Here is a 27,694-nt window from a genome sequence, read left to right as displayed (position 1 = left end):
TTGTTCATCGACCATAAATTCCATCACTGATTCCCAAACAAAGTTCCAAAGATGTAAGAAAAAATACCGTTTGGATACGGAAAAAGCGATCTGATATATCATCCCCTATAAGCAACCCACTTTGTTGTAATTGTGAAATGTAATGGGTATAAGCTGCATCATTTGCACCAGGAAGTTCACAAATTCGACACCATTCACCAAACAGCACTGTAACCTGCAGTATACTCGAAGACAAAAATAAGCATAAAGTTGCCCCAAAAAAAAAAAAAAACTGAATGATCCCATCACACGTCTTCAGGTCAAGCAGAATAACTTAGTCGTTAACCATGACTGAAATAAACTGATGACTACACTCAAAATTTTCTTTAGTTTCAAGTTGAAATTGTTTGGCATTCACCCATAGAAGTACGCGACCTATATGATGTACCAAAAGCAGTGGGAGAAAGCACAGAAGATATGAAAATAAAAAAGTAAGCCACCTCAATTATATTTCCCCCTTTGGAAGAGACCAAATCTCCTCAAGCATCTTTTAAAGATATTAATCACTACAACTGGATATCTATGAATCTCATCAAACAAACACTTATTGGTACCTGTTCACGGAAACCAGCAGGATCTGCTGCCATAGATTCAGCATTGGTATAATCTTCCCTGATAGCCATGGAGCGACCAGGAGACTGCTGCAAAAGAAACGCATCCAAAATGTTGACTCCCAAAAAAATCATGCTCAAGCACAAAATAAATAAAAAAGTGAGCATCGGTAAACAACAAATACCTTTTTCTCCCGGGCCTGTCTAGCCTTATCCTCCTTGCCAGCAGTTAAAATAGACAATGCAGCTGAATTAGCAGCAGGATTCCTGGCAATGTCAACCAACTGCTGTAAAGTTTCAGGAGATCCGGGCCTCATTGCAAGCTGCAAATGACAAACAACTAATCGATGAGGGATTTATGGATCTCAGAATAAATTAGCCATCAGACTCATCACAATCAGAAGAAAATCAGACCTTTGCCAAGGCATCAATAAGATTGTGGAGTTCTGACACACTGACACCAGGTTCCTGAACCACCAACGTTTGGAGAAGAGAAATGGCAAACTCTGTAGCAGTTTCTGCAAATTTTACGCCAGCAGTTAGCTGCATAAGTTGTACCAAATAACATTAAATCTAAAAAGTAAATTCCCCCCATGTACATACTGTTCCTTCCTGCATCAATAAGCTTTGCCATGTGTAAATTGTACTCTGCAAGATTTAGTAATTCACTGCGAATGAGACCAACAGCTATATCCTTGTTGAACTTGCGCTCCTCATCCGAGTAAATCACCTAGAGAATAGGATAATAGAAAATTATATCATGGAAAGCATGAAAAGCTCAAAACATGGACTCCAAAACAACTTTCGACAAGAAAACACTCTTCTAGGAAAATCTATACACACCTTTGTGAAACTCTAGGCAGATGAAAGAATGAAGTCATAGTATTACATTTTATTTTCTTACATATACCTAGTACGGTAGGATCTCTCACTCACAAGCTTATAGGGTGAAGAACATTTTTTCAAATATATAGCATAAAAAAACATCTTTATTTGTTAAAAATATAGGCAACTAAATTTTGTTTATGATGAAGTAATTACTTCTATTTTTTGGTTGTTTGATGATTTTCACTAGAATAAATACTGAACAACATTATAAATATTAGGTCTATATCAGCTAAATATAACACATTTTCCTTACAGAAGACATACTTAGGAGTAATGATTTCATGATATGGACTGGGAACTAATGCATCAACACTGTTATTGGAATTGATAAACACTCCCCAAAAGAGAAAAAGGATTTAGGAGCATAGGGAGGAGAAGGTGACAGCTGTATAGATTTGCTTATTATTTTTATAAAGAAACACCCCTGTTCTTCCTTCTGCTTCTTATCATTGACCACCCCTTCCACTTCTTTATATGGAGTGGGGGGGAAAAAAAATAAATAAATATATATATATTACCCAAAAATGGCATCGGCTTACCAAATTATCCCCCCAATCTTTCTTTCAACCAAATTACTCAAAATAAAGGTGTTACTAAAATTCCCTAAATAGTGCCTGCTCTACAGAAGACCCTCACCGCATACATTTTTAACATGTTTGCCCCCCGACCATCACAGTAAAAATGTTTGGCAATCAAATTAACTCAAAAACACTGTTTTTGAAATCATTGGAGTATTGGACAGGATATGGAGTTGCAGAAAACAATGGAATACTTACTTGAATATTGAAGGAGAAGGAAGAAGGAAGAAGGAAGAATGAAGATATGACTAAGAATCCCACCTAGCCTCAACTGGAATCCCACCCGCCATTAATGGTATCATATCACACACACTGCATCTCACGAAATAAAGAAAAGGCTCAAGCCAAAATCTCATTGATCAAATTCGTGTATAAGGCTGGATCCCTTTACAAACTTAAATAGAAGACCAAAAAAAAAAAAAAAAAAAACCTCAAACATTACGAAGTAAAGGCATAAACCAATCCTTAACTAACAAGGTACATAAACTGACTAGGAAACTGACTCGAAAGAGAACTGGACTTATAGAATCCTAATTCAATCTAACTAAAACACTTGATAACAATTAAAATAACGAAACAAAGAAACTTACCTAATTTTGTAGGCTTAGCTTCTACCATACTATAGGCCCATTAAAGTGAAAACACATTGGATCAAAGGCCCAACAAATACATAACACAACCTAAAGCTTCTTTCTAATAAAATAAGCCCATTTAGGTGATTTAACTGCATCATCACTTCTCCCTTATCATCACCACCATCTTATTATACCTCACATAAATATAACATTTTTTTGTGACTTAAAAAAAAACACTCACCATCATGAATAATAACAATTTACTAGTTAGTCCAAATAAAAACATTAATATTATTTTTCTAACAATTGATGTAAATGTTAATCCACAATTAATATTATTTTTCCAATATTTGATACAAATATTAACATTCACATATGATAACATGAACACATTACTTGTGTTTGTGTCACGCGTGCGCATGTGCGTGTACATGTGCATGTGTGAGTGTGCTGTGTCAAAATAGTGCACATTAACAATCGAAGGACAAAACTCCCCTAGACCCAAAACCAGGAAAAAGTAACTGACACCACAATTACCAAATGAATAATATAACTATACGATACACCTTATATATATAGAGAGAGAGAGGATGCAATATAAAATTACTGCACAATTGCACATACACATGTAAGTGAACAACCACCGGTCAACCCATATGCAGCAAAATCAAGATAGCAGGTTCTGAATATACAATATATTCATGGTAACAATTCAACCAGAAACAGAGCAGCAGAGAAGAAGTCAATAAAGACAGCAGCAGAGAAGAAGTCAATAAAGACATACCCAGCTTGTGAGTTCCTTGACAACAAGCTTGCAAACATCTCGAATAGCCACCAGAATTGTAAGATGTGCACCAACATGTAAACTGTTTGAAGCATTCTCATATAAACTCTTAAAAACCTGCAAATTAAATCAAAAATTCAGAGCAGGACCTGAGATTGGACTGGATTTCCACACAAGTAGGATACTAAACCTTTTGAGCCACAGCCAATGCAGCCTCATCTCGACTTATACATCTGAGTATAATTTCAGGAACCTCAGCAATAACACCCTGAAAATATAAACCCCAGCGTAATGTGATGGCTAGTAGTATAGGATCATATTTGCAACAGGTTTCAAGTTCAAATACATTGTCACCAGAGAGAGAGAGAAGATAGTGACAAAAGAATACCTGAATTTCTGCTTCTTTGGCATCTTTGGCGACCAAAGTTTCCAGCTGAAACACAAATAGAATGAAGTCACAGAATAAGCTTCACAAGGAAGATAAGCATGCAAGAAGAGAGAGAAGCAGAAACATGAAATGCTATTGCATGGGAAGATCTATAAGGACAAGAGAAGCCAAACAGGAAATCTCAGTGTGACAAGAAAGCTCAAGCAAAAGGTAAATTTTCTCAATGAAAAACTGGCAAAATTAGAGTCCAAAAATTAGAATCACAATCAACAGATACAAAAAACAGCTTTAGACATTATGAAATACCATCAAGACACATCGACATGAAAAATCAATGGAACACTGACAACAAACAAAGTCTATTTGGTACCTTTTGAGCCACAAACTGGAACTTCTCCAATGCATCTCCCGTGGTCAACAAAGACTCTGATACACCACCTCCCAAGCGCTCCGTGGCAGACAGAGGAGGTGATGGTTGTGCATTAGCTCCCAATTCCTTGAACCGAAGGAAAAACAACATGCTATCAGCACGTCATTGTCATCACCAACATTTTACGTTCACAGAAATAATGTTTTCTGACCTTTACAGCAGAAGAGGGTTCCAATGAAAGCAATTCTGGGACTGCCACAGTTGAAGGAAATGGAGCAACAACAGAGTTGATTTCAGAACCGTGCTGAATAACACCATCAGGTGCTCCAATAAGAGTTGAGGAAGCACTGTAACATTGGAAGGAGGATTAGAGATAGATCAGATATTGAGTCATTGTAAATTATAGTACAAATAATCCCCACCACCAACACACAACCCCCCCCCCAAAAAAAAAAAAAAAGGAAAATAGCACACCTTATGAGTTGTTGTGAACCAGGGTCCATCTCATCAGACATTAGGTCCATGGGCTGTGCAACTGCACCAAATCCTTGTGCCCCTTGCCCAGATGAGTAGACACCTTGGTTGAGCTGCCCCATAGTGGAACCATAAGCACGAGACATTCCTGAACTAAAAGAGACGCCAGATGAAGCAGGTGGGGAAGCAGGCACCGCATTTGAGCTCTGGTTTGATTGATTTTGCCACGCAAACCTAACAAAATCCTGACAAGCACACGCATGTATAAAAGTGAGAACAAAGGATAAATTAAAACAGAAGATGTGGAATATAGTTGTGATGGTAGCTAAATTGCATTTCATGTGAAACAGAACACACAGTTACCTCGTAAACTCTCTGTTGGGGAAGGGACAAGCGACCAGGTTTCGGTCGCAAGGCCTCTGGTACCACGCCCATAGGACCTTGCGTGTACGTATTTGCATCAAAATAACTTGGACCAACACCCTCCCTGTGCTTCCTCCTCAAAGAAAGTAGTTGAGATATTTCCCCATCAATTGTACCCAGAGCCTGTCATTACATACACAGAATTGCGTGGGGCATGCTCATATTCTAATAAATAACAATTTTGGCAGGGAGCATGAAGACGGTGTCATTCATCATTCTATCACAAGACAGCTTGCTCCACTTGAGGCACTGAGAATATAACATGTTCAAGAATTTGCAACAGACTCATACAGTATGTTTTCTTTTAGGGAATAATAAACAACCTTCGTACATATATTGACTAAATGTTTATAACCCCTCATCTGAAATTCTTGACCATATGGTGAATAACAATGATTTATCAAAACCAAAACTACAAAGCAGAACAACCGGCCTGTAAGGGGATATCTACATCATAGTTATCACGGTGTCTAGGCGAACCAAGGCAGTTGGGGGGGTCAAAAACAAAAGCAACACCAACAAGACGCCTAGGCAACCAAGTCACCCATCCAGAAAAAGCCGCCTGGGCACCTTACAATTGGCTACCAAATACACTGGAACACAATAGTCAAAGTGGAAGCAAGCACAAAGATTTGTCTAGTAAGATCTGAAGCATCAGCACATGTATATCAACAAGAATAGATAAATCAGCACCCAACCTCCCCCTCCAAACCAAAAATCCTTGGGAAATCAAATGAACTGGGTAGCTTGGGCCCCAGGGGGCCAGAGTCTCCATCTAAATGGGGTTTTACCCAGATCAGCAGGTTCCAACAGTCTATGCCTCGCTGTATATATGCATTGAATGAACCACAATACCCTAAGTCTAAAAGGACAAGAGCCCCCCTTGGGCACCATCAAAGAATTGAGGCAGATCCATTTTCACAAGGGAAGGAACAAAGGAAAGCTATGGCTATGGGAGCCAGGGGAGCAATGCACTACCACCCAAAGAGGCCATTCCAAAATATGCTTGAGGTAGTGCCTTGGAGCCATAAAACAAAGAATAGACTAAATTGGAGCATACTTCAGTTACAAAAGGACAAAATGTCTAGTATCACTGTATGTCTGTATCAGTCATTGGAGAACTGTCAGCCTAGATGTGGAAGTAACGTAGGCCCAGTCCGAAAATTGGTCCTATTTTGACAGTAGGTCGTCATGGGCTTTTGTTTTAAATGAATTTATTTATAATTGCCCCAATTTTAAGACCCAAATTTTGGGTCCTTAGGAATACATGAATTTAGATGATCTTTTAATATGATATTCTACATTTCAACGGCCAACTTCTACATATATCATAAGTAGTCTTAGAAATTAAGCAGTTTTAGTCTAGTAGATTATCCAGCAGTTTATTCTTGATATCTCGTTTGTTTAATTAATCAATGCCATGCCAGATTTAAATAAAAGTCCCCCATTGATTATTCAGTTTCTTTAAATGAGCATATTTTATTGATAGAATGTGAGAACTCTCTTCCCCCCCCCCCCGGTTCAATCTCTTTTGATGCAAATATATAACCAAAATGGGCTACTTTTATTATAAACAAGCATTGGGTTGGGTTACATGTGTTGAGCATTTGATCCCATGTGTTTTCATTGTAATTGACCACTTTAATGGGCCTATAATGTGGCTAGAGGCTAGCCACACGGGCTTAATAATTATCTTTATTTCTTTATTTTAATTGTTATTAAGTCTTTTAGTTAGGATAAATTAGTATTCTATGAGTCCAGTCCTGTTTTGAGTCCATTTCTTTTATTATTGTAGCTCCTTAGTCAATTTATGTCAGCCTATTAGTTAAGGATTGGGTTAGTAGGACTTTCCTTTCTAGTGCAGGAGTCTCTTTTTGAGTTTTCAATATAAGTCTGCAAGGGAGGCCAGCATTGTACACGAATTTCAATTGAAAAGGTCACTGCTGCTCTCCTTCTCCATTGGTGAAGAAACCCTCATATTTTATCAAGGCTGGTAGGTGTCTGAACCAAGGTGTGAAGCCCAGGTGTTTAATTTCTGTTTATTAACTAGTCAAGTTCTGGAATTTCCCACAACTCATGTTCTTGTGCAACTGATTTGCTACTCTGGATTTGCGGATTCTTCTATTTTCCTTTTGCCATTGACAAGAAAGTTCCAAATCTAGAATTTCTGCAAATTTTCTGTTCTAATCACAAATCTGATTCCATATTTTTCCAACTGAATTTCTTCTCCATCCAAATCTGTAGTAAATTTCAGATTCTGATCTTGGATGTGTGAAGTCCTATTTCAACTAGGATTCATACACAAGACTTTTTTTGCATGAAATCTGTCTAGGAGATTTAGTTTAATCACTGCTTCATAACATATTTCAGTATAGATCGATTACTCTAATTCTGTTAGTTGTGTGCAGACTGATTACCAAAATGCCCTTCTCCTAGATCTGCAAGTATTTACCCATATATTCTGATCCAACCATCAGATCATGTTCTAATTTTCAGCAAACTGTTTTCTCTCCCAAATACTGAACTTGACTTGAGTTTCAGGCCTCTCAATCTCTCTCTCTCTCTCTTCTAAGTTACTTGTGTCTATTCCTAGAAACCCTAATCCTTAAAACCCTCTTCCCACCACCTTTTTATTCTAGTTCAGCCCTATATTTCGAAATACAAGGCTGTCCAACATAAGGAAAATTATATCATACCATCAAAGAAGTACTACGGAAACAAGGTAGGAGTTCAGTCAGAAGGGAAAAAGAAGAGCAAACCTACCTTTTCCGTTGCATGTTGCTCAATCACAGCACAACCCAGATCAAGATTATCATTTGTAACAAGTAGCACAGCTTGTTCAAGAATTTCACTGGCAATGCTTAAGGCCTGAAGCAAATTCCTCAAGTGCATGGAAATTGAACCACGAAGAGGTTCCTAACAATAACCAAAATTAATTTTAGTCAAAAAAATTGGAGAAATAAATGGCAAAACTTCAGCAGTCTACTTGGAAATTTATACGGAAGTTTTCATTTAAAAAAAAACAAAAACAAAAACAAAACAAAACAAAACAAAAACAGTACAGGAAATCTCAAAACCATTACAGATTAAGAAGAAGAAACCTTGCATGTAACATGCGCTAAACTTCCTGCAAGGCTTGCTACCATCAAGTGTGCAGCATGATATATACGGCTCTCATCCGACTCCATGGCATAGTCCTGCCATTGCATTTATTTAAGCAAATGAAAAAGTAAATCACAACTTACAAGCTAGCTATTGTATAGGTAGAAGAGAAAGTATGGCAGTAAACAACCTTTAAAACCAGTTCCTTTGTTGTCTGCATTGCTATAGTAACACTACGTTGAACAATAGGGGACATTATCTCTTTGATAGCCCTATCCATTGCCATTGGAACAATTCTGACATATGTCATAAATAACCATGTTAAGATCTATCAATTACACCTGAAACAGAATGCTGATAGTTTATTTGGTGGTAAACAAGGTGAAGCCCAAATCAACAATTTCAAACCTCTGAAAATGCATCTGGAGGCCCAAGGCGCTAAGCTTAGGGTTGATAACAACATGAGATCCAATATTAAGGATTGAAGCTGAGAGCTGCAACCAAAAACAGAAAATAGCCCTTGAAGAAAGCTTCACACTTCTTAAGACATATAGGAACAGAAGTCCGCAATCATACCTGACTGACAGAAAAAGGTGACTGGGATGGACTGGCTTGTGACGGCCCTTGACCAGTAGAAAGTCGATCAGATAAGCTTAAGTTTGCCATCTTTTCATCCTCCCCCAATGAACCCGAAGCAAGATGAAGAGAAGCAGTATGCTAGATCCACAACACACAGTGGGCTATCAACATATTGAAAATAGATAAAAGGACTACTAACATCCAAACTAGAAAATATGGGAAAGAACTACATACCTGAGATAAAACATTTGAATGACCAGCAGGGTGAGATGGAGCGGAAACCTCGGGCTGAAGTTCAACTTGATTTAATGCAGATATCATTCCAGAGTTAACTTCGGCAACCATTTGTGGCTGGGATGCTCCAATATCTTTTGTCGAAAAATCCGGATTTCCTTCAACTTCCCTAAGCCGGTCTTTAAGAAGAGAAGTTGGTTTTACATCTTTCATATCCACACCAAGATTCTTAAACAAGACCTAGAATATCAAAATTGAAGGCAGAAGGTAAGAAATATGAACAGCAGCAAGAATCATTAAGCATATTTACAATATCAGGCAACAGGATAATATTCTCTCTAATCCAAGTTACACGTTCACTTTTAGATTTACGAGAAAAAAGAGCACCCTAGACTAGCCAGCTGTCTGAGAAAACTAGAGAAAATTAAGAATTTTAACATACCTCTATATCAAATTTGAGGTTCATTTTTAAATTCGGCAATGCATAGATCTCGGTCAGCAAACTAAGGATTCCCATTGTCCAAGGATTGGGAGGTTGATATGCTAGACTGCACTGGCATGGTTCCAAAATCTGCAACAAATGGTAGAATATAAAATTGTAAGTGACCAATACAGAGAAACAGGTCAAATCATCATGATAGTTATACCTTTGAGGTAAAGGGGATCACTGCAATCATCAATCCCTTCTCATATGCCTGATACAATCCAAAGAGCAAACATTAGTACTAATAATTGAAATTTAAATGATGATAATCCATCAAAAATGGGTATATTTCTACAAATAACCCCCATACCATATAGGAAAAAGAGTTGACAAAGCCAAATCAACTCCTGAAACATTGTGAGGCAAAATAAGATAGCTACCTCTATTATCAAGACTTTGGGATCTATTTCCCGAGCCCTTAATGCTTGATTTCTTCCAATTGTGAACTTCCCAAGCCAGCTACCAAGATTTTTCAGCAAAGAACGCTCTTCTGAACTGGATTTTATAAGCTCTGATCTTAGAAGAACCTGCCACATACAAAGACATTAGGAAAACTTCCTTTCATAACCATAGTAAATGTTTACAGACGAGAGAAAATTTTGCATTGTGACCTTGCAGTTCTCGTAAGTCGCTTTCACGATTTCCTTATTCAAATCCTTTGAATTAACTTTCTCTAAGAACTTCAAGTAGAGATCATGGAAATTTGGCTCGATGCTCGCTCTGGTCAAAGAAGTTGGGTGAACATTAGTACAGGGTGGTGTCAAAAAAATGTAATGAGAACAACAGAAAAAATACATCAGACTGAACAGACATCCACATGAAAATCATTCAGAAATTCCAACCTTTTCATCACCATATACTGTGCAAACCATGGGTAGTACTGCTCCTTCAGAATCTCAGTAAATTCTTTTGCCTTAGCTTCAAGATTTGTAGTTGAAATATTATTGACAATAAACAGTATCTTATCTTGAATCTCTGACGCAGGTGCCTGTATACAGATATGACAAATAATGCCAGAAATAGTGTGACAGAGTCATCCAAAAGCAATATCTAGCTTAGAAATTAAGTATATTTGTTACTATTTTTACAGTTACTAGTTACTTTCCATCTTGGTGACTCTTCCGTAGCTATGGAAAGTTACTATTTTTGTAAGGGGCCCTCCTACCATAATAGAGACTACCTATTTTGTTTTTCATTGAGATTACAAATAAAAAGAGAGGGTATGTACTCTAGCCAATAATTTTAGACAAGAAAAGATGATGGTTTTATGCTAATTTTCCTTGTGAGATGCAAGATGGGCCATGAGATGCAGTTGCAAGGTGAGAGACTGAAAATGGTCGAAGTGCTTATGTGGGATGCCCAAGTCATATCCTTTTTTATTTTTGCTTTCATGTGTTCTATATTCTATTACTGATTTTGTTTGTCCCTATATCACCAACCCTGATTCAATTGATCTCCCGTTGGTTCTTTCCCTGGCTTGAGATCAGTTCAGCATTACTTGGCCTTCAACAATTCTAACTAGTTAAGTATTATAGAGTCCTTAGTTAAGTTAGTCGCTACCTAAGAATTTTAGATGAGAATTTCTTTTGTTTTCCGCTTTTATTATAAATATGAAACCATTCTCCACCATGATTATGATTAAGGAAATAGAATACAGAATTTGGATTTGAATTGTGTGGCCAAGAGGGCTTCCTCTTTTCTGCCTCTTCTCTCTCTCTCTCTCCGTTTCTTCAGTTACGGTTCATGGTACTGTTCACACATTCCATTCACGATTCTTTCATTGTACAGTACTACAGTTCACAGTCCCATAACAGCCCTGATGGCCTATCCCTTCTCTTCTTCTCTCTTTCATTCCCCAGTGCAAGCTGCTGAAACCAGCAAATCAGCAAGCCTTTTACAACCCCGGTTTATCAGGAAACATTTTAGATCTAAGCCTATGGAGCTGCTGATCTGATCTTAATTCCTAATCTAGGATTGGCTGGTTGCATCAGATAGGCCCTGTAGCTCTTAAACTAGCACACCATTCATTATAACTAGATCACTGTCTTCATTGAAGAACTGTTCATAAAATTCCCCACAAGTGCATTAGACATATCAAAGCCACGTCAGAAACTATCATGTTTGCTACCTAGGCAGCTAGACCCAGTACCTTGTTAAAGTAATCTAGTGGGAGGAACCAAAAAGATTTTAAATCTACAATACCTCTATAGGAGTGTCCCTTCTCTCAGCAGCTTGAACGAGTGTCTCAATGTTCAAAGCAGAACCAAACCCTGTATTATATGATTGTCTAAGCATACCTATAAAAAGGAGATATAAATAAAATCAGAAGCAGAAAATGCACTCATGTGGTGCAACTTTTGGAGCAACATGGGATATAATATTACTAATCAGTATAGAAAATTACTAGTAGATGTGATCCCCCGGGAAGAGCGCAGAAAACCAGGTGAAGATGACACAGCTGCTGGACCACTTCCCACATTCTGTGAAGGGTGCGTCTGCAAGGGCTGCGAGAGTATTGACTAGAGAAAAACAGCATAGCACAGAAATTAAAACGACACATGAGGAAGGTACCCAAAAATACCAATGAAAAGGTAAAAGCATATTAAGTCCAACATAGTCACAAAGCATACCTTCTGATTGCCCACAGCATCGTGGTTGGAAACAAGTAAAGGCTGCCCAGCAGGGGAAGGAAGCGGCTTCATATAGCTAACTGAAGTTATGGAGGCTTTATGCCTGTCATCAAGAAAACCTTGATGTCTTTGTTGCAGCTGAAGTGGGGTGGAGACTTGTTGCCCAGGTTGTGTAAAATTAGATCCTAGTAACTGCCATGAAGAGTCGGATGCCTGAGAACGAATAAAATAGTCTTTGAAGTAAGAAAAACAAAGCATCTAAAAAAAAGTGTTATCCGATAAATAAATTTTTAAGCATATAAAAGAAGGAAAATAATGCCATTATGGAACAGTTCAGACCACAAACATTCACAAGAAACAGAGAGGCAAGTGGGGGGGAAAATCAATAAAAAACTTAAATAAATCAATAATAAAGAATAAAGAATGGGACAGAAAAGAGAATCAAAGAAATCAAACTAGGATGCAGGGGATAGCCAATTCCACGAAGTACAAGCATACTAAACTAAGTGAAGATGAGAGATGAGATTTAGGAGGAACCGTGGACCACAACCTCTTTATAAATCCACAGCAAACAAAGATCAGCAGCAAGTACAATACAAGGAAAGAAAGTTGTGGTGCAGCTCATGAGCAAAGGATCCTTTAACAGAAAATGAGCATCTTCAACAAATTATAATCTTAAAATAGTCACCTCACATAGAGCAGTTAAAGCCTCAACATCCATTAAATTAAACTAGAATTTTCCATTTTTACATTTTCTGCACAACTGACACTTTATGACACAGACTTTGCAAGAGACAACATCATTGATGTAGAAGTGTGGTTAGTTTCAGTAACTAGTGCATGACCATATCAACACATTAAAACAAAGGCCAATTCTATGATGTGAGCTACTGACACAAGTCACTTGTAAGAGCGGTGTTCCAATCATGCTCTGAGATTGAGAATAACTTAAGTGCTTCAAATAAGTTAGATACGTTACCAACCTTAAAGTTACTATAATAAAACAAATGCATGTCTCCCATGGATACATGGTAAACATAAGTATTTCAACATAAAGCAAAAGGAGGTGCATAAAGAAGCACCAATGAACATTTTCAAACTCAGACAACCAGATTTTTCAGTTGGCTGATTGCTGTTGGTGAAGCTCCTTTTAAAAAAAATTAATTATTCCACAAAAGAGAGCCAATTTTTTCTAGGCCCAATATGCAATGACCAAGAAGGGGCTTCAAAAGCTCTACAGAGATGGACAGTAGTAAAAGCCTGTACCAAGACTTCCTGACACAACATCAGACGGTAACATATTAGGGGCAGACCATATAACAAAATGCATTGGGCCTAAAACTTCTTCAGAAGAAGTTCATCACAAGCTAAGTATAGCACCAGGACACAAGGAGAAAAGGCGACAAGTCCTCAACTTGGAAATCCACACCATAAAATAACAAATTCATAAGGCCTAATGATTCTAGATGCACTTAAAGAAGAATCTAATTTTTCAAGTTCTGACACCATGCCAGTGACTGATCTTATTCTGCTTCAAGCATGAATACAAAAATATTCGAGCAGGATAAGAGAAATTTTAAGGCATATCTTCATGCTGCTGCAAATATTCATTAATTGTTGATATTTCAACTTCTTTTATTTAGCATAACGAAATAAAGCTAAAATTTAGCAGAATTCTTCTGCTAGATGGAAAAGTTAGCTCTCATTACCCATACAATCACTAAGTGTAGTGAAGTACAATCGTTATATCCTCCGCCTTCCCAGGGAGCAAATTAGGCCCTAGAGAGATCAAATCTCTCAAAGGGCCCCTTGGCCCCCTTCACTATACTTTAAGCACCGGCTTCCCGATCATTTTTAGATTTTTCCTTCTACTCCATAACTCCGTTCTTAATTCATCTCAGCCTGGATTTTGCAGGTCGAGTCGGCATAGGCAAAGGCTTCGGATACTTTAACATCTTTTGCTGATTTGGATTCTCTTCTCTATACTTCCCTCACCGCATTCTTCACGTCTTACTTGCTTTTGCAAATTCCTGAACTATAGTCTTGGGTAAGGCGATGCCTCATGATCTCGATTGCCTTGGGTTTCTCTTGGCAGAGTTGATTAAGATTTCTTTAGGTTTGAAGGAAAAAATACTATCCTATTCTTGATACAAGGACTATAATTGTTACTATGGTTTTACAAAACTAGAGTGTTGACTACTTAGTAAAGATTTAGCTGTCCAAAAGTCCTAGATTTAGAAGATTTGCTTTAGGGTTCCCCCCCCCCCTAATAAGTAGATGTACCCACCATCCTCTGACTATGTATTAACAGATTATTGTTTGATTTGGTAACGGCCCACTTCTATCCCTTCTCTTGTTCTGGTAAGAGGATTCTCGCTCCTCCTTATCTCTTCTTACTCTCCCTCTCACGGCTGTCAATTTTCTCCCCCGCCTTTTCATCTTATTTCTTCTCTTCTGTATCGGGACAGGCAGACAGCACAACAGATTTTATCTCCTCTTCATTCCATTTTTCCCCCCACTGGTTGATAGATCTAGATCCTAAATCTTAGGATCTAACTTCCATATTTCGTCTTGTCCACAACTTCCATCGATCTCCCTATTTAATTAGTTTATTTCCTATCTAAAAATCGTGAATTTTATTCTTAACAATCTGTTACTACCTTCCATTAATTTTGACTGCTAGAACCAAGTAATCTTAACCGTCAGACCTGTTTGTCAGAGTTCTATACATTATAAGCCCTTAAAACTGAATTTTGGAGTTTGTTCCATCTATCAATCTGCATCAATGACATCAATAAGGCTGCATTTGGTAACAATTCTGCACCCAGAAAGTACTTTTGAACCATAAGTAATTTTTCCTGATTCTTCTCACAGAATAATTACAGGGAGTAGATTGGTGTTTTGTAACGTGGCGAAAAAAGTGCTTCCAGGACAGAAGAAAAAAACACAATGGCGTTTGGCATACACTTTAACGGAATCACTTCCAACACTGTTTCCTCTGTTTTTTTTCTTTTTTCTTTTCTTTTGTTCTAATAATAATCTTTCACACTGCAATTACAAACTGCGATTCCTTTCCTCCGCGTGTATATGTGCATCAATTCGCTTCCTAGATCAGGTTCTAACTGATACATGGCGGAAAGTAGAAAAGAGGATACGAAACGAATCCGTGAAAGGAAAATGAAAGAACTTGACCTGCAGCTACCTCGCTAGACCAATCGTGAGTCTTAACAACCAAATCAAGGTCTGTTTTCTTTCATCTCTCTGCTTATTCTCCAATTCCGCTTTGAGAATCTTCAGGGCAGGTCAGGTGTAAATGTTTCATTGCATCTGATTTGCAGTATCACCAATCACGTGAGTTCAAAGCCTATAACTTTGTGAATTTTCAGTATATTATTTAACCACCTGTATAAATCAGATCGGAGCTCAAGAATTTTTAGGGTTTTGGGTTAGAGTGTTTTGCTGCAGCGTTTCCCTCTTAAGGTTTTTCTTTCTATGCAATTATGTGGGAATCGGAAGATGTATACCAATTTCAAGGAGCAGGCTAAGGAATATGTGAAGCAGACAGTTCATGAAGATATTGTGGGGAATTAGGATTTTCCACTTTACATGAACGCCTTGGAGTACTTCAAGATTCATTTGAAGTGCAAGAACAATCCTAAGATTAAGCGATCACTCATAAATTCACCAAGTACCTCAGGTGGGCGGAGGACATTCCTGCTGTTCTTGATGATGAAGGGAAAGGCCCTGCCTTGATGGTGGTGTTTGCGAGAGAGGAGAGGGACAAGGGAGTTGGGAGGGGGGAAAAGTTGTGAGCATTTTTACAGAAGTGCTCATGAACGGTAAAAACATGAATTTTTTGCTTTGTCAAATGTGCTCACTGCGGACTTTTTGAACCGGAACTGCTCTCTGTGACTGAGCAGAAAAATAGATTGGCATGCCAAACACAATTCTGCTCATAATCTAGCAAGAATTCAATGAAATCACTTTCTGAGATTGCGACCAAATGAAGCCTAAGCATGTAAGTAAATCCATACCTCTAAATTTTCCGAAGTAGCCTGGGCAGAACCTTGAGGCTGATCATTAGATGTACTGTTCACCCCATTTGATTCTGTATGGCCTGATGAGATCCTTGCAAGAGCACGTTCAATGAATGCAACAAGTTCCGAGTGGGTGCCACGCAGATGAGATATTTGCAAGATATGATTACAATACTGTGGCCATTCCACTAAACGGTCCACAAACTGCTCCAAAGCTTTGGCCCCAAATATGAACATCTGACACAAGAAAAGTATCACAATAACAGATAACTAATAATAAAGAAAAAGAACATGCAACAACTGAAGGGACAGTACTAACTTTGGAATCGGCAGATTTACGCAGTGCATCCAAGACTCCACGGAGGGCAATACCAAGGGTAAGATGGGTCACCAGCTGATGCTTTATTAGGGAACCTGCAAGAAAACTTCAAAATGTCAGAAATAAAGTTACGCTAAAAGCAAAATTCTAATTAGAAATTTTTTCTCAAGATGCTGTGGAAAATAAATAAAATAATCATAAACAATATGAGAAAGTTGAGATGGATGAGTAGCAAAACAAGAAAAGGAATGGGGGGAAAGAATAGTAACAAGCATAATCAAGATAATTCACAAGTGTTTCCAACAGATGATCAATTGAGGGAAAGTCCTCTAAGGTGTGAATCGAGCATGTGGAAGGAAGGCCACTGAATGCACCAGTAAGAAAGTAACGTAGTGCTCAAAAGAGGAATTAAAAATAAAGGGGGAGGCACACTTCAAGATTTCGCCGAAATTTTCACTTTCGTCTTTCAACAGATGTCAAATTGAAATTTATGCAATATTTAAAAAAAAAAAAAAATGTAGCTTTTATTGCCAAAATTTCACTGATTTCAACACGTGTCATTTTGGTATCGTTTCAACCAAAATGATAAATTTCTTTATTATAAAATAAAATGTACAGTTTCAAACAGAATGGGTCAAAATTTCTACCCATGCCGTGCACTTTGCTAATTTCAACTCAGGGTTGTGCAAACTTTATTTGTTGTCATTTTTGGCCAAATTACTCCCATACAAGTGTGTGAATGTTTATAATTTTATGTCTTTTCATTCCTAATGCATATTTTAGTTGTTTTGATTGAGATATATGTTCTAGTACTAAATTTTGTGTAGAATAGGCCAGAACAGAGAATGTATACTATACAATAGAATATATGTTAAAATACCAACCTAGGGTCTGAAGTTGAACCACCATTTTTTGTGTGCTTTTTTTCAATCTAAGGGTCTCACTATGTTCAGAGTGCCTAAAATAGAGTTTTCTAGAAGTTTCAGGACCTAATTTGATCATTTGGGGCCTCGAAAGTCAAAACCATCCACAGACCAAAATTACACAATAATTAAAATCTATCTAAAGTTTGTTTTTGTTGATTGTAGGCTACCTATATCTTTTTATACTTCTACCCAGGTCATTTTTTGCCCTCCCTTATAGTTCCTGGTATCGGTTTTGAGCCTGGTTGAAGGGCAAAAATGACCAGGGTCAAAGTGAGAAAAGATATAGCCTACTTAAAATCAACAAAAACTAACTTTAAATAGATATTAAGGGTGAAACAAGATTTCTGAAGCCAACCCATTCAGTTCTGATTAGGTTCAATTGTACGTTCCATAAAAGGATGGAAAAATTGGTTGGAAAAGGTTTTTGTATTTGCAGTTTTGATAAGCAGACATTTTATACCAATTGCTCAAAACATTAGGTAAGAATTTTTATTTTTTTTTCATCAACATTTTATATCAGTTGTGTACCCAATTACTTAATTGATGAAGGCTAATGCACATACAAAGAGAATACTACAAATACAACGATGATGTTTCAAAGGACATGAAAAAAGACCAGCATGCTGAAGCATCAACCCCTAATCTGGTATGAAGATGTACAGGACAACATCTCTCGGCAATCAAAAGCATAATTATTCCACTGCAACCATAGAAACCACAAGATGACCCATACAGCAATGAGACTGTCAGACCTCCATCGATCAACCAAGGGAAACAATCCATTATAGTGTAACATCAATGACCTGCAAGAACTAAAAGATTACATGCTTGTTTGAAACTGTAAGGAATAAGAATGCATGTTTTTCTAAGACCTTGACTGGCAATGGGGAAGAAATATTAAGGCTCAATTCAATTTGGCACAAATATTCCCTAACCCATCCTGTAATCACATCCTCTTTTGTTATGGCGGCTGCAAGTAGGAGCTGTTGCCTAAGTAATCATTAGAAAATCAAAAATAGTAAAACTGGCATTGACATAGGACAGGTCCAGAAGTCCTTAGGCAGACTTGTGCCCTGCCAAATTTAACCTAGTCTGGGACTAGGAGGAGGGTTTTGCTAGTCACTCAAGAACTATTACAAACCATACTGAGAGTGAGTAAATGATAGCTACGAAAATCCAGGCCAACTCTGGAAAGGTTTGATTTTTGACAAAGTAACTTGATTTCTCCTATTGAGAAGCTTTATTATAAGAGTAAATGCAAATACTGAAAATGAGCAGATAAGATGATGCTTGAAAACTACAGTCCTTGGTTAGGAACACAGCGTTAAGCAGTAACAAACATCGATATCCTTGTTAATAACACGGCAGGGCACGCAGTTATGTTTATGGATGGCTTCTCAGGTTATAACCAGATTAGAATGTCACCCCGGGAAAAAAAAAAAAAAAAAAACATGAAACACAGTGGTAAGCAATGTATTACCAGAAACAAAAAATGATTTAGTCCTTTCCTTCTTAAATGAAATCAAAACCATCGTACCCCCATACAACAAATGTTTGTTAATAAGCGTGGTCGGAACAGGAAAAGCTACTACTTTGGAGTTGGGACCATGACATCAGTTACCCAGAAACTTCCTATACCCTTGGGGTACCCATGTCAAGACTAACACAACACAAAATGGTTATACAGGTAAGAAACATGTATCTGATATACAACGAAGAATCAGACACCTGCACATGGTTATGAAGAAGAAGATTAACCCCCTTGACCCACTATAACACATTTTAACCAAGGGCCAACAGCAATACCCATTTTTGGACACATGGACCAGATTCCTTGAGACAGACCTGTACCCAGACGCCATACCCCAAACCATGTAACATGTGACATCTCAATGAGGTAGTATCATTTCTTTTTCTAGCAAACCAATTTCAAGAAGGAATTCATCACTTCGAAGATTCCCCAAGGAAAAATTGATGTTGCAGATAAAATTAAGAAATATTAGAAAGAAACAACTATAAACCTTACCAAAGAGAACTGCAGCAATCTTAAGTTGTCTTTCTGGATACTTTGGAAAGAATTTGTACTCCTCAAATAAATTTGCGATCATGCACTCAGAAATTGATTGCTCCCTGTGAAAGCATGAAGGGAGGTAGCAGGATTAATTTTTCTCTCAAAAAAAGATCAATTAATAACCACAAAGGCAATAATAAAACTTTTGTGTGTTGCTTCCACTCCTTTAAGTTTTACAGGTTATATAATTAAATGCAACTTATATGGTTTTCATGTATCAATCATTCTATTGATAGGGGAAAGGAGGGAAAAAACAAAAAAAAGTAAGGGGTAAAATAAATATATGAAAATTTTCACTGGTCATTTTTTGTATTCTCAACAGTTAATGCTATGTACAAGACTCCTGGTCCCGTTTCTGGGAGCATTATATCTCGACGCCTGTAAAAGATATTATAACAAACCAGTACTTTGGAAGACCGCATTCTCATGGTTATCTGTTTTAGTGGAACTGTTTCTTCAATCAATTATATGATATTGAAGTTTTTCCGACCACTGTCAAACACAACCAATATGACTAACTCTTCAAATTAATTTGATATCAAAATTTACAGTAATGAATAATGAACATGTTTTTGCTGAAACATGGCCATGCTAACTGCAATAACAGGAAAAGGTCAAATTACAAGAGCTAAGAAATCACACACAACTGAACAAGTATGATAAAGGCTATGCCACAAGGACACTGCAAATTTCAAAATTCTACTCTGATACTTCATGCACAGATTTAAAGATCCGTAAGAGATCCCAGATTGCTCCTAGGTAATACAGGCCCAGATCAATAAGGTCAATAAGGACCATCCGATCCAAACAACATGCCAGCCAATCAAGTAAGCAGATGCTCCATATTAGAGTGGAAAAGTTGTCAAGGCCGCACCTTTGTGTAGCCTTGATTTTTTTATTTCCCCTCCTCCGACACCTTGGGTCGCCTAGACACCATGACAACTGAAAACTATGGTGGAAAGGCCAATCAACTGTAACAGATCAGAGAGGTCACGTCAAATAAAGATCCAGAATGGGTGACCTAACCAATCCAAAATTGTTCCTCAAAATCTATGCTACATGGATGTGAGTGCACATGCTGGAGCCGAACATAGATGCTTGGGCTCGGACTTGACAAATCCTCGAGGAAACGGATTCAGGAAACTTAAGAGTTGAGAGGGGCAGTTTGCTTGCTTTAGTATTTTAAATCTGTTATTAACCCATAGTAGTCACTGTGTCTAGGCAACCAATTGAGTTGGAGGGGGCCAGAACACAAGGTGATACCAACAACGCGACCCAGGCGTCCCACCTAGGCAATGGCCTAGAGTTATAATGATCTGACAAGTGTTGTTGAAGGGGTTAAATATATTAGCTAGATTCCAGGAGTGCCCCAATACCCCCCCCCACCTCCTTCCAATTCCCTCATCGTTCGCCACCTCTCCTATGTCCTCCCCCACCCACCTCCTTCTGCAATTGCAACCGCACTACTCAACACATTCTCCTCCTCCTCCTCCCACTCCCTCCTTTTGTGTCAATCAACAAGACTTGGCTGAACCTACCCAAACCTAACCCCAGAAAAAGGAGGTCCATGACATGTCCATTGTGACATATATCTCCACACACATGGACATGCAATCCAGAAGCCAGGGAATGTCAGGTGCATGTAACATAGCTTAAAGCCTTGCCCACATTGAACACTGACACTTCCGTTTTCCATATATGCCTACATGGTTTTCACAACAAGTATTGTGTCGAAAACAATATCCATGTTTTTTCTGACCTGGAATAAGAACAGAAATAGAGACCCTCTACAGCATTTAAACATTCACCTTTTATCAGGAGATTCCTTGAAGCGAGCAAGCATTTGAACCATTGCATCAATGGTCAGCTGACCAGAGAACATTTGATGGAAGTAAGAGTTGGCCTCTGCCTCAATATCATCTCCATAACCATCAGATGTCGACTCCACAGCTCCACCACTCTGCAGTCTTGGAGTGGCATGCATGGATGCTAAATGCAACTTCTTCATTTCCTCGGCAAGCTGGTTAGAAGTCATCTGTGCCGAATGAGCTTGCAGGACCTAAAGGACACAAGCAAACAAGAAGATGACTGGTGGATGGAGGCAACAGAGAAGTAGATAACAAACAGAAAGTGTTTTATCATTTGATGAAACAAAAGAAAAATGATCTATTGTGCAGAAGTAGGACCTTGAAAAATGTTGAACTTGTCTCTAAATAGGCATTCACCACACCACCAGAATGCTGGAATGGGTTGGCAGGATCATTTGTTGTGTCAAAGGGTATCTCCCTCAAGAACTTGAGGCATTCCTGGGAAGAAGCATTATAGATGTTAAAACTTTCCAAATAGCAAAGCCTGAAAAAAATTTTAATAGCAGTCCCATCACTAAAATAACGGGGGGAGAGAGAGAGAGAGATGATGATGATGAAAGATGATGTAGAAAAGCAAAAGGATAGTACCTCAAAAAAGACATCCTTATGTGTGCTCAGATTGTCATTCAACCACTTCTCCAGATTTATTTGCTCTTTCAGAGAAGCAAGGGCAGCCAGTTTAATACTGAATGAGAAAGGTGTTATGTCCAATACCGCTGATACAATCTGCAATAAAAATATATATATATATATATATATTTGTGTAAATATAAACACGACAGAAACAATAAATGCAGAAAGGCATAAAAGACATTAATTAAAAAATTAAAAATAAAAATAAATAAAAAACTTTTGTTTCAGATTCAGCCAAAGACATTATGAGTACATCAAGACCAGAAAGATCAACAGATTGGGCATTGACAGCTATGTCTCAATGCTACAACTCAAATATGTAAATCCGAAAGCTCTGTTTCTCACCAATAAACTAACATTCCCCCACACGGGAAGTTTCCTAGAGTACTCGACATGCTCCAAGGTAGAAAAACCTATGTGTGCCATGTGGTTTCCTGCCAAGCACCAACCTTTTTTTTCCCTTTGTTGGAAAGATATATTAATACATATGAACTGCAACATGGAATACCAAGCACTCCTTTGTTGATCTAAGACAGCGTGATATATGCAGTTGATTATAGATTCAATTTTCAACTCTTTATAACATGCAAATACCAACCCAGAAACAGAAATGAAATAGGGGTAGAGTGCACCAAGTGACCTAACACAGTATTCTTCTTCCTTCAATTAATGCTTTTACAAATCAAAGATAAACAGGAACACAAGACAAACAGCAAACCAACTCTGGTGCAGTTTACAATTGTCAAGCTAGGCTTCATGACAATTTTAGATGTGGAGCAGCTGGCAGGCTACCAGGTTAAACTATTGGACACTCCATCCCCATTCTTCTTTCCCAATTTCTGATAATTAATGTGATTCTACCGAGAGAATCAAAGGTGACAACATCAACAGTGCTAACTCGCTGGGGAATTAAGGTTCTAGATGAAAATCCTTTGTATAGTGACATGATATAAGGCCACCAAAGAAATGGATTTACTACTTCACCCACAATGTGGACCATGACCATATGAGGATATATACATACTCAAATATCCAAAACAGAAGTCCAGTAACCCTGTTTATACACTATCACCATGCATTAATGCATTGCTCATTACAAAGCCCACATGGAAAACAGACATATATGGAACAGAAGTGCACCACATATATAATTAAGAGGAAAGAGGCCATCGTGTAAGAACTAGTTGTGAGGAATAAGAAAAAAAAACCAAGAAAAGGGAAGCAGAAATTTGAAATGGTGACAAAAATCCTCTAGGAATTAAAAGAATTATGCAGATGCTAAGAGATGCTAAGAGATGCTTGAAACCAATTAAGGGAAACAAGATATCTGAAACCACAGAATATAATAACTTTCTCCAGCTACCTATTCAAACAGTACAATCAATACACAATTTGGGGATTACCAACAATGCACCTCACTTTACCTTCAGCTCTAGGCAACAGCCCAGAATTCTGGTCATATGTTCTTGATCAGCAAAAAGAACATCTGTAAAGCCACGGACCAACAGATTTGAATTAACATGCCACAGATGAAGAACCACTCCAATTTTCATTGCATTGCCAATTATCATGGGAAGAACAGTTGAGGATACTTCGTATTGGAGAAGGTTAAATGTAGTCTGCCATGGCAAAGCAAATTTTGATCAACTTTACAAGTCTTTCTAAAATAAATTCTCAAAAAATCCAACGGCACATGTGGGGGATAACATACATTAATATGGGCCATCCCAAGAAGCAAGACCTCAGGGCAGTTTTTAAGTGGATACTCAAGAATTGTTCTCACAGAGCCAGCATGACCTCTCTCGGCTAGGTGACATAGCACCTCCAAAAGGTCAAGACACAACCATGCCTGATTCTCATTTCCCTGCAGAAGCTTATGGCCATGTACCGCATCAACATATGCCTGCAATCAAAATCGGCAACTCTGATCAGCCAAACAGAAAATTATAGAAAAGAGGGCACCAAGAGATACAGAATGATACCAGTTGCCTTGCAGAATGTGCAAAGGTGAATATTTCTGGCGGTGCAGAAACCGCATATCTTAGGAAAGATAGCTGACCTTCAGCATTCTTCCAGACAGACCCACATATGGCATGGAGTGGGAACGGATCCTGCACAATCACATTTTTTTTCACTGAATACTAACTGAACAGTAACAATATCAATTTAAAACTTCATGCTTTGAACTATTAAGGATTACCTGGCATGCATTTGCATAAACAGACATGAAAAGGGAAAACGCCTCCTCACTGGGGAAATAGAACCCCTCATGGTCCATGTTTTCCATAACACTAACCCAATTAGTTCCTGGAGCCTGAAGATAAGAACATCATGGTTAAAAACCAATGACCCGCTTGGCTAAACCTAGTGACCACATCATTACTCCATATGCAGCAACAAAGGGAAAATAGTAATTAAGAAAGCATTGAATTGAAAAGATTAAAACTAGGAACTCACAAGTTGTTTAATTGAATCTACAAGGATATCAACATTCCAATAGTTCAAACATGGTGACTCAGGTATTGAGTTGCCACTAAGCGCAGAGCAAAATATTGAATATGCATTCTGGCAGTCCTCAAGACCATTATGAGTGCGTGCAATTGTGCTAAGTATCCGAGAAAGGGTCCCCTCAGTCAGTGGTAGAAAAAGGGATAAAACATCTTGGCAATGCGACGCATTAATAGTGCAACCATAGCCAAGTTCCTTCACAACATCTGCCATGCTAATTTCCTTCTCAATCTCTGCTAGAACAGAATCAAAATCATTTTGATTGGACTCATAGAATAGATCCAAATGCCTGCATTCAGAGTACAGCAGTTTGATTTAAAAAACAGAGAGAGAGAAAGAGTTCCTACTAGGAAAAAAATGGGCAACGAAGCACAAATAGCATGGAAACTAAAATGGAATAGAGATATTAAGGAAAAGATGAGTACCTCAAAGAATCAGCCACCCGTAAATCATCTGACAGAAATGGATCTAATATGAAAGTAGGGATATCTTTCAATTGCAATAAGGATAGCATTCGCATAAAGGAATCCATGTGCTTGGCAAGGCCCTCTGATCGATGCAGGAACATGACAATATTCTGAATTTGTCCGTGAGGATCAAAAGATGTGGGATGGGCACACAATTCCTCAATATGGGACATGCAGAAATTTTGACCTGGGAAACAGGAAAAAGTAGATTAAATGTTATGAAAAGCAAATAGATGCACAAATGTAGAAGAATCATAGAAGTGTAGAGATAGAAAATCTACATTAACCAATCTCCAGACTAAATAATCCAACCTACCGCATGTTCTGATATCCGGGTTTTCAGAATCTGATAAAGCAAGACCAATGCCAATTTTCTCAGATACCGACAAGCGTAATGCATTACAGAAATCTCCAAGAAAAGCCTCATTGATGGTTGTACTTCTTAATGCTTCACATAACACTGTGCTGAAATTTGGTTTATCCAACAAATATCTAAATATTGCAGCAAGAAAATCTGGTTTTGGAGGAATGTTCTCCAAGTTCCCGCCATGAAAATTTATGTGATCCAAGCAGGTCTGAAGCAGCAATATGATTCCCTCACTTCCATACTCAGTAAACTACATTAAAAAAAAAAAAAAGAATATAAAGTAAGAAAGTGAAATAGAGCCATAGAGGAGCATTTTCAGAGATAAAATTGAAGACTGCAGAACAAATGACAAAAGGCAAACTTGATAAAATTGGATTGCAGGCAGATTCTGAGAATTGTATGAACACTCAGCTTAATGTATAAGCAATTTTGTGAACAAATTATGGAACAGTAACAGCTCAACAAACAAATATTCACAAATGAAACAAGCTAGCAAAATACAATTTAAACTTATATTTGATTTTTCATGAACAGATAGTTCCATAAAATAAAACTAGTCAAATTAGTCTACCATTATAATAAAATAAAAATATTCAACACCTGTGCATCACCACGTCCTAGTAGTTAATGACATTAATTTGCTACTGAGTATGTTTTTTGTACCTTTTATTCATCAAATACACCTCAACCAATACAAATGTATGGGTTTCAATTAACTGACAGCAATTAATCGCATAGGGTTCTGAGGAAGGCTTAAAGATCAAGTAAGACAAGTCATGCTGTATGCAAGTTCAGAACCATTTTATTCCAATATGTCCAATATACATATATATACAGTAGAAAGTGGATAGATTAGGGTTATAGATGGAACAGAACATGAGCATCGACCAAGATATAAAGCATGATAATCTGTAAGCTGACAATACACAATGCACAATGAAAATTTGTCAAGATATGAAGCCTGATAATATGTGAGGTGACATTGTTATTATAGTGTTCTATAAGCAGTATTTCTTATGTAAACATAAACACTATCTCAATACTGCACCTTACATGCCTGGAGTAGGTAGGTTATACCTACCAATTTTACACATCTAAAACACATGAACTATGGACGAATTGAATCATTGGACAATTCAGACTCAAACACTTGAAAGTGATGATACAAACCTTTCAAATTTAGATACTTGATACTTTATGTTTTGTGCTTCATCAACAAAATGACTGCGTTTTATATATATATATATATATATATATTATTGCATGTGTTTTGTACTCAACCAATGAGTACAAAATAAGTTCATGCATTTGAGCATCACACTTGCCATAACTGTGTGCCACAGCAATGTGTCTGGCACTCTGCAGGACCTTGAGTAAAGATTCATGCATTTAACTCAGTAAATTCCCACTGCTATATGATGTCTCAGTTTTTTAAGCCTATCATGTGGTTTCAGTTTTAGTTTTTGTGCATTCAACCTCTGTAAACTCTCGCTGTTCGAGATGTCTTAATCTCTGAAGCCTATCATGTGGTTTCAGTTTTTTCCTTTTATTCTCCCTTTCTCTTTTTCTCCAATCCTCTCTTGCATCAAACCAGTTCATCTGAGACATCTCAGAGTCTAAAGTTCAAGTCAATTCATCTAAAATTAAAAATGAATGCACTTTAGGGGATGAAGACCAGAATAGGTATCGATCGCAGATCCTGCAGAATCATCAAGACAGTAGTTTTATGAAGCATAACAGCGAAACTGAGACGTAAAGAGAACAGTAATTTCTATCCTAACCCGTTCCATGTAATCCGACCTTCATTTGTAACAGAAGTTAGTAGACAAACAGAAACAATTAACCCTAAATAAGTGGTAGTGGTGAGAATGTCAATTACAGGAAACATCGATGAAATAGTTCAGGTATCTAATCAAGACGATAAGCCCTAAGAGAAATAAAATTTGTAGAAAACGATTCCTGAGAGAGAATCCACGATAACCAAGAAGTAAGCAGTACCAGGGGGGTAGACGAAGGGGTAAAGTGGGAGAAAGAAAAACAGAAGCTTAAGCATACCTGACATAGCTCGCGAACGATCGAATCGGAGTTGGAGTCGTTCAAGCTCTGAAGCAAGAACCGAATCTGGTTCGAAACCGTTGAAGAGAAAGGAAGCATGACGAGAGAGAATGATCGATTGGTAGGGTTTCAGGTCAGAAATAAAGAGAGAGATACTAGATTTGCAAGTTTCTTCAGGAGCAGGGAAGTTTTTAAGGAGTTCGTAGTGGTGGTTATGGAAGATCTTGATAGGCTGGGTAGAGTGAGAATCATTGAGAGACTCGATAAAGAAGACTGTTACGAGGGGACATTTTTTTATATGTGGATTGGCACAAACCCCACTCCCCTTGTTGGGCAAGTTTGAT

General features: G+C 37.8%; 1 protein-coding gene across 1 annotated transcript; it reads right to left on the bottom strand.

Annotated features, from left to right (window-relative positions):
• Positions 1 to 4: 4 nt before the first annotated feature.
• Positions 5 to 27,694, bottom strand: LOC122082183 (CCR4-NOT transcription complex subunit 1-like). Its single transcript, XM_042649659.1, has 40 exons — positions 27,351 to 27,694; positions 25,245 to 25,545; positions 24,887 to 25,115; positions 24,411 to 24,750; positions 24,154 to 24,267; positions 23,936 to 24,064; positions 23,665 to 23,856; positions 23,378 to 23,572; positions 21,909 to 22,046; positions 21,639 to 21,758; positions 21,261 to 21,511; positions 19,408 to 19,511; positions 16,456 to 16,550; positions 16,134 to 16,373; positions 12,100 to 12,312; positions 11,874 to 11,988; positions 11,672 to 11,766; positions 10,312 to 10,457; positions 10,081 to 10,189; positions 9,850 to 9,996; positions 9,633 to 9,680; positions 9,428 to 9,556; positions 8,986 to 9,225; positions 8,749 to 8,889; positions 8,581 to 8,666; positions 8,363 to 8,468; positions 8,172 to 8,267; positions 7,834 to 7,986; positions 5,011 to 5,193; positions 4,648 to 4,892; positions 4,385 to 4,520; positions 4,174 to 4,299; positions 3,804 to 3,848; positions 3,606 to 3,683; positions 3,416 to 3,532; positions 1,194 to 1,320; positions 1,005 to 1,108; positions 776 to 913; positions 594 to 680; positions 5 to 214 (listed from the first exon to the last, which is right to left on the bottom strand). Exons 1-40 carry the CDS (start codon positions 27,447 to 27,449, stop codon positions 5 to 7), a joined length of 5,967 nt encoding a protein of 1,988 aa, XP_042505593.1. The 5' UTR covers positions 27,450 to 27,694.

The sequence above is a fragment of the Macadamia integrifolia genome, chromosome 6, assembly GCF_013358625.1.
Source record: "Macadamia integrifolia cultivar HAES 741 chromosome 6, SCU_Mint_v3, whole genome shotgun sequence".
In the NCBI taxonomy this organism is placed as follows: Eukaryota; Viridiplantae; Streptophyta; class Magnoliopsida; order Proteales; family Proteaceae; genus Macadamia; species Macadamia integrifolia.
The sequence above is the reverse complement of the archived record's forward strand: the minus strand, read 5'-3'. Positions and strand labels throughout refer to the sequence as shown.

Coding starts and splice junctions, on each gene's coding strand:
- LOC122082183 (XM_042649659.1), bottom strand. CDS start 27,449: ATGCTTCCTTTCTCTTCAACGGTTTCGAACCAGATTCGGTTCTTGCTT. Junction 7,987..8,171: donor TAGCGCATGTTACATGCAAG/GTTTCTTCTTCT, acceptor GGTTATTGTTAG/GAACCTCTTCGTGGTTCAAT. Junction 4,893..5,010: donor CCCAACAGAGAGTTTACGAG/GTAACTGTGTGT, acceptor TGTGCTTGTCAG/GATTTTGTTAGGTTTGCGTG.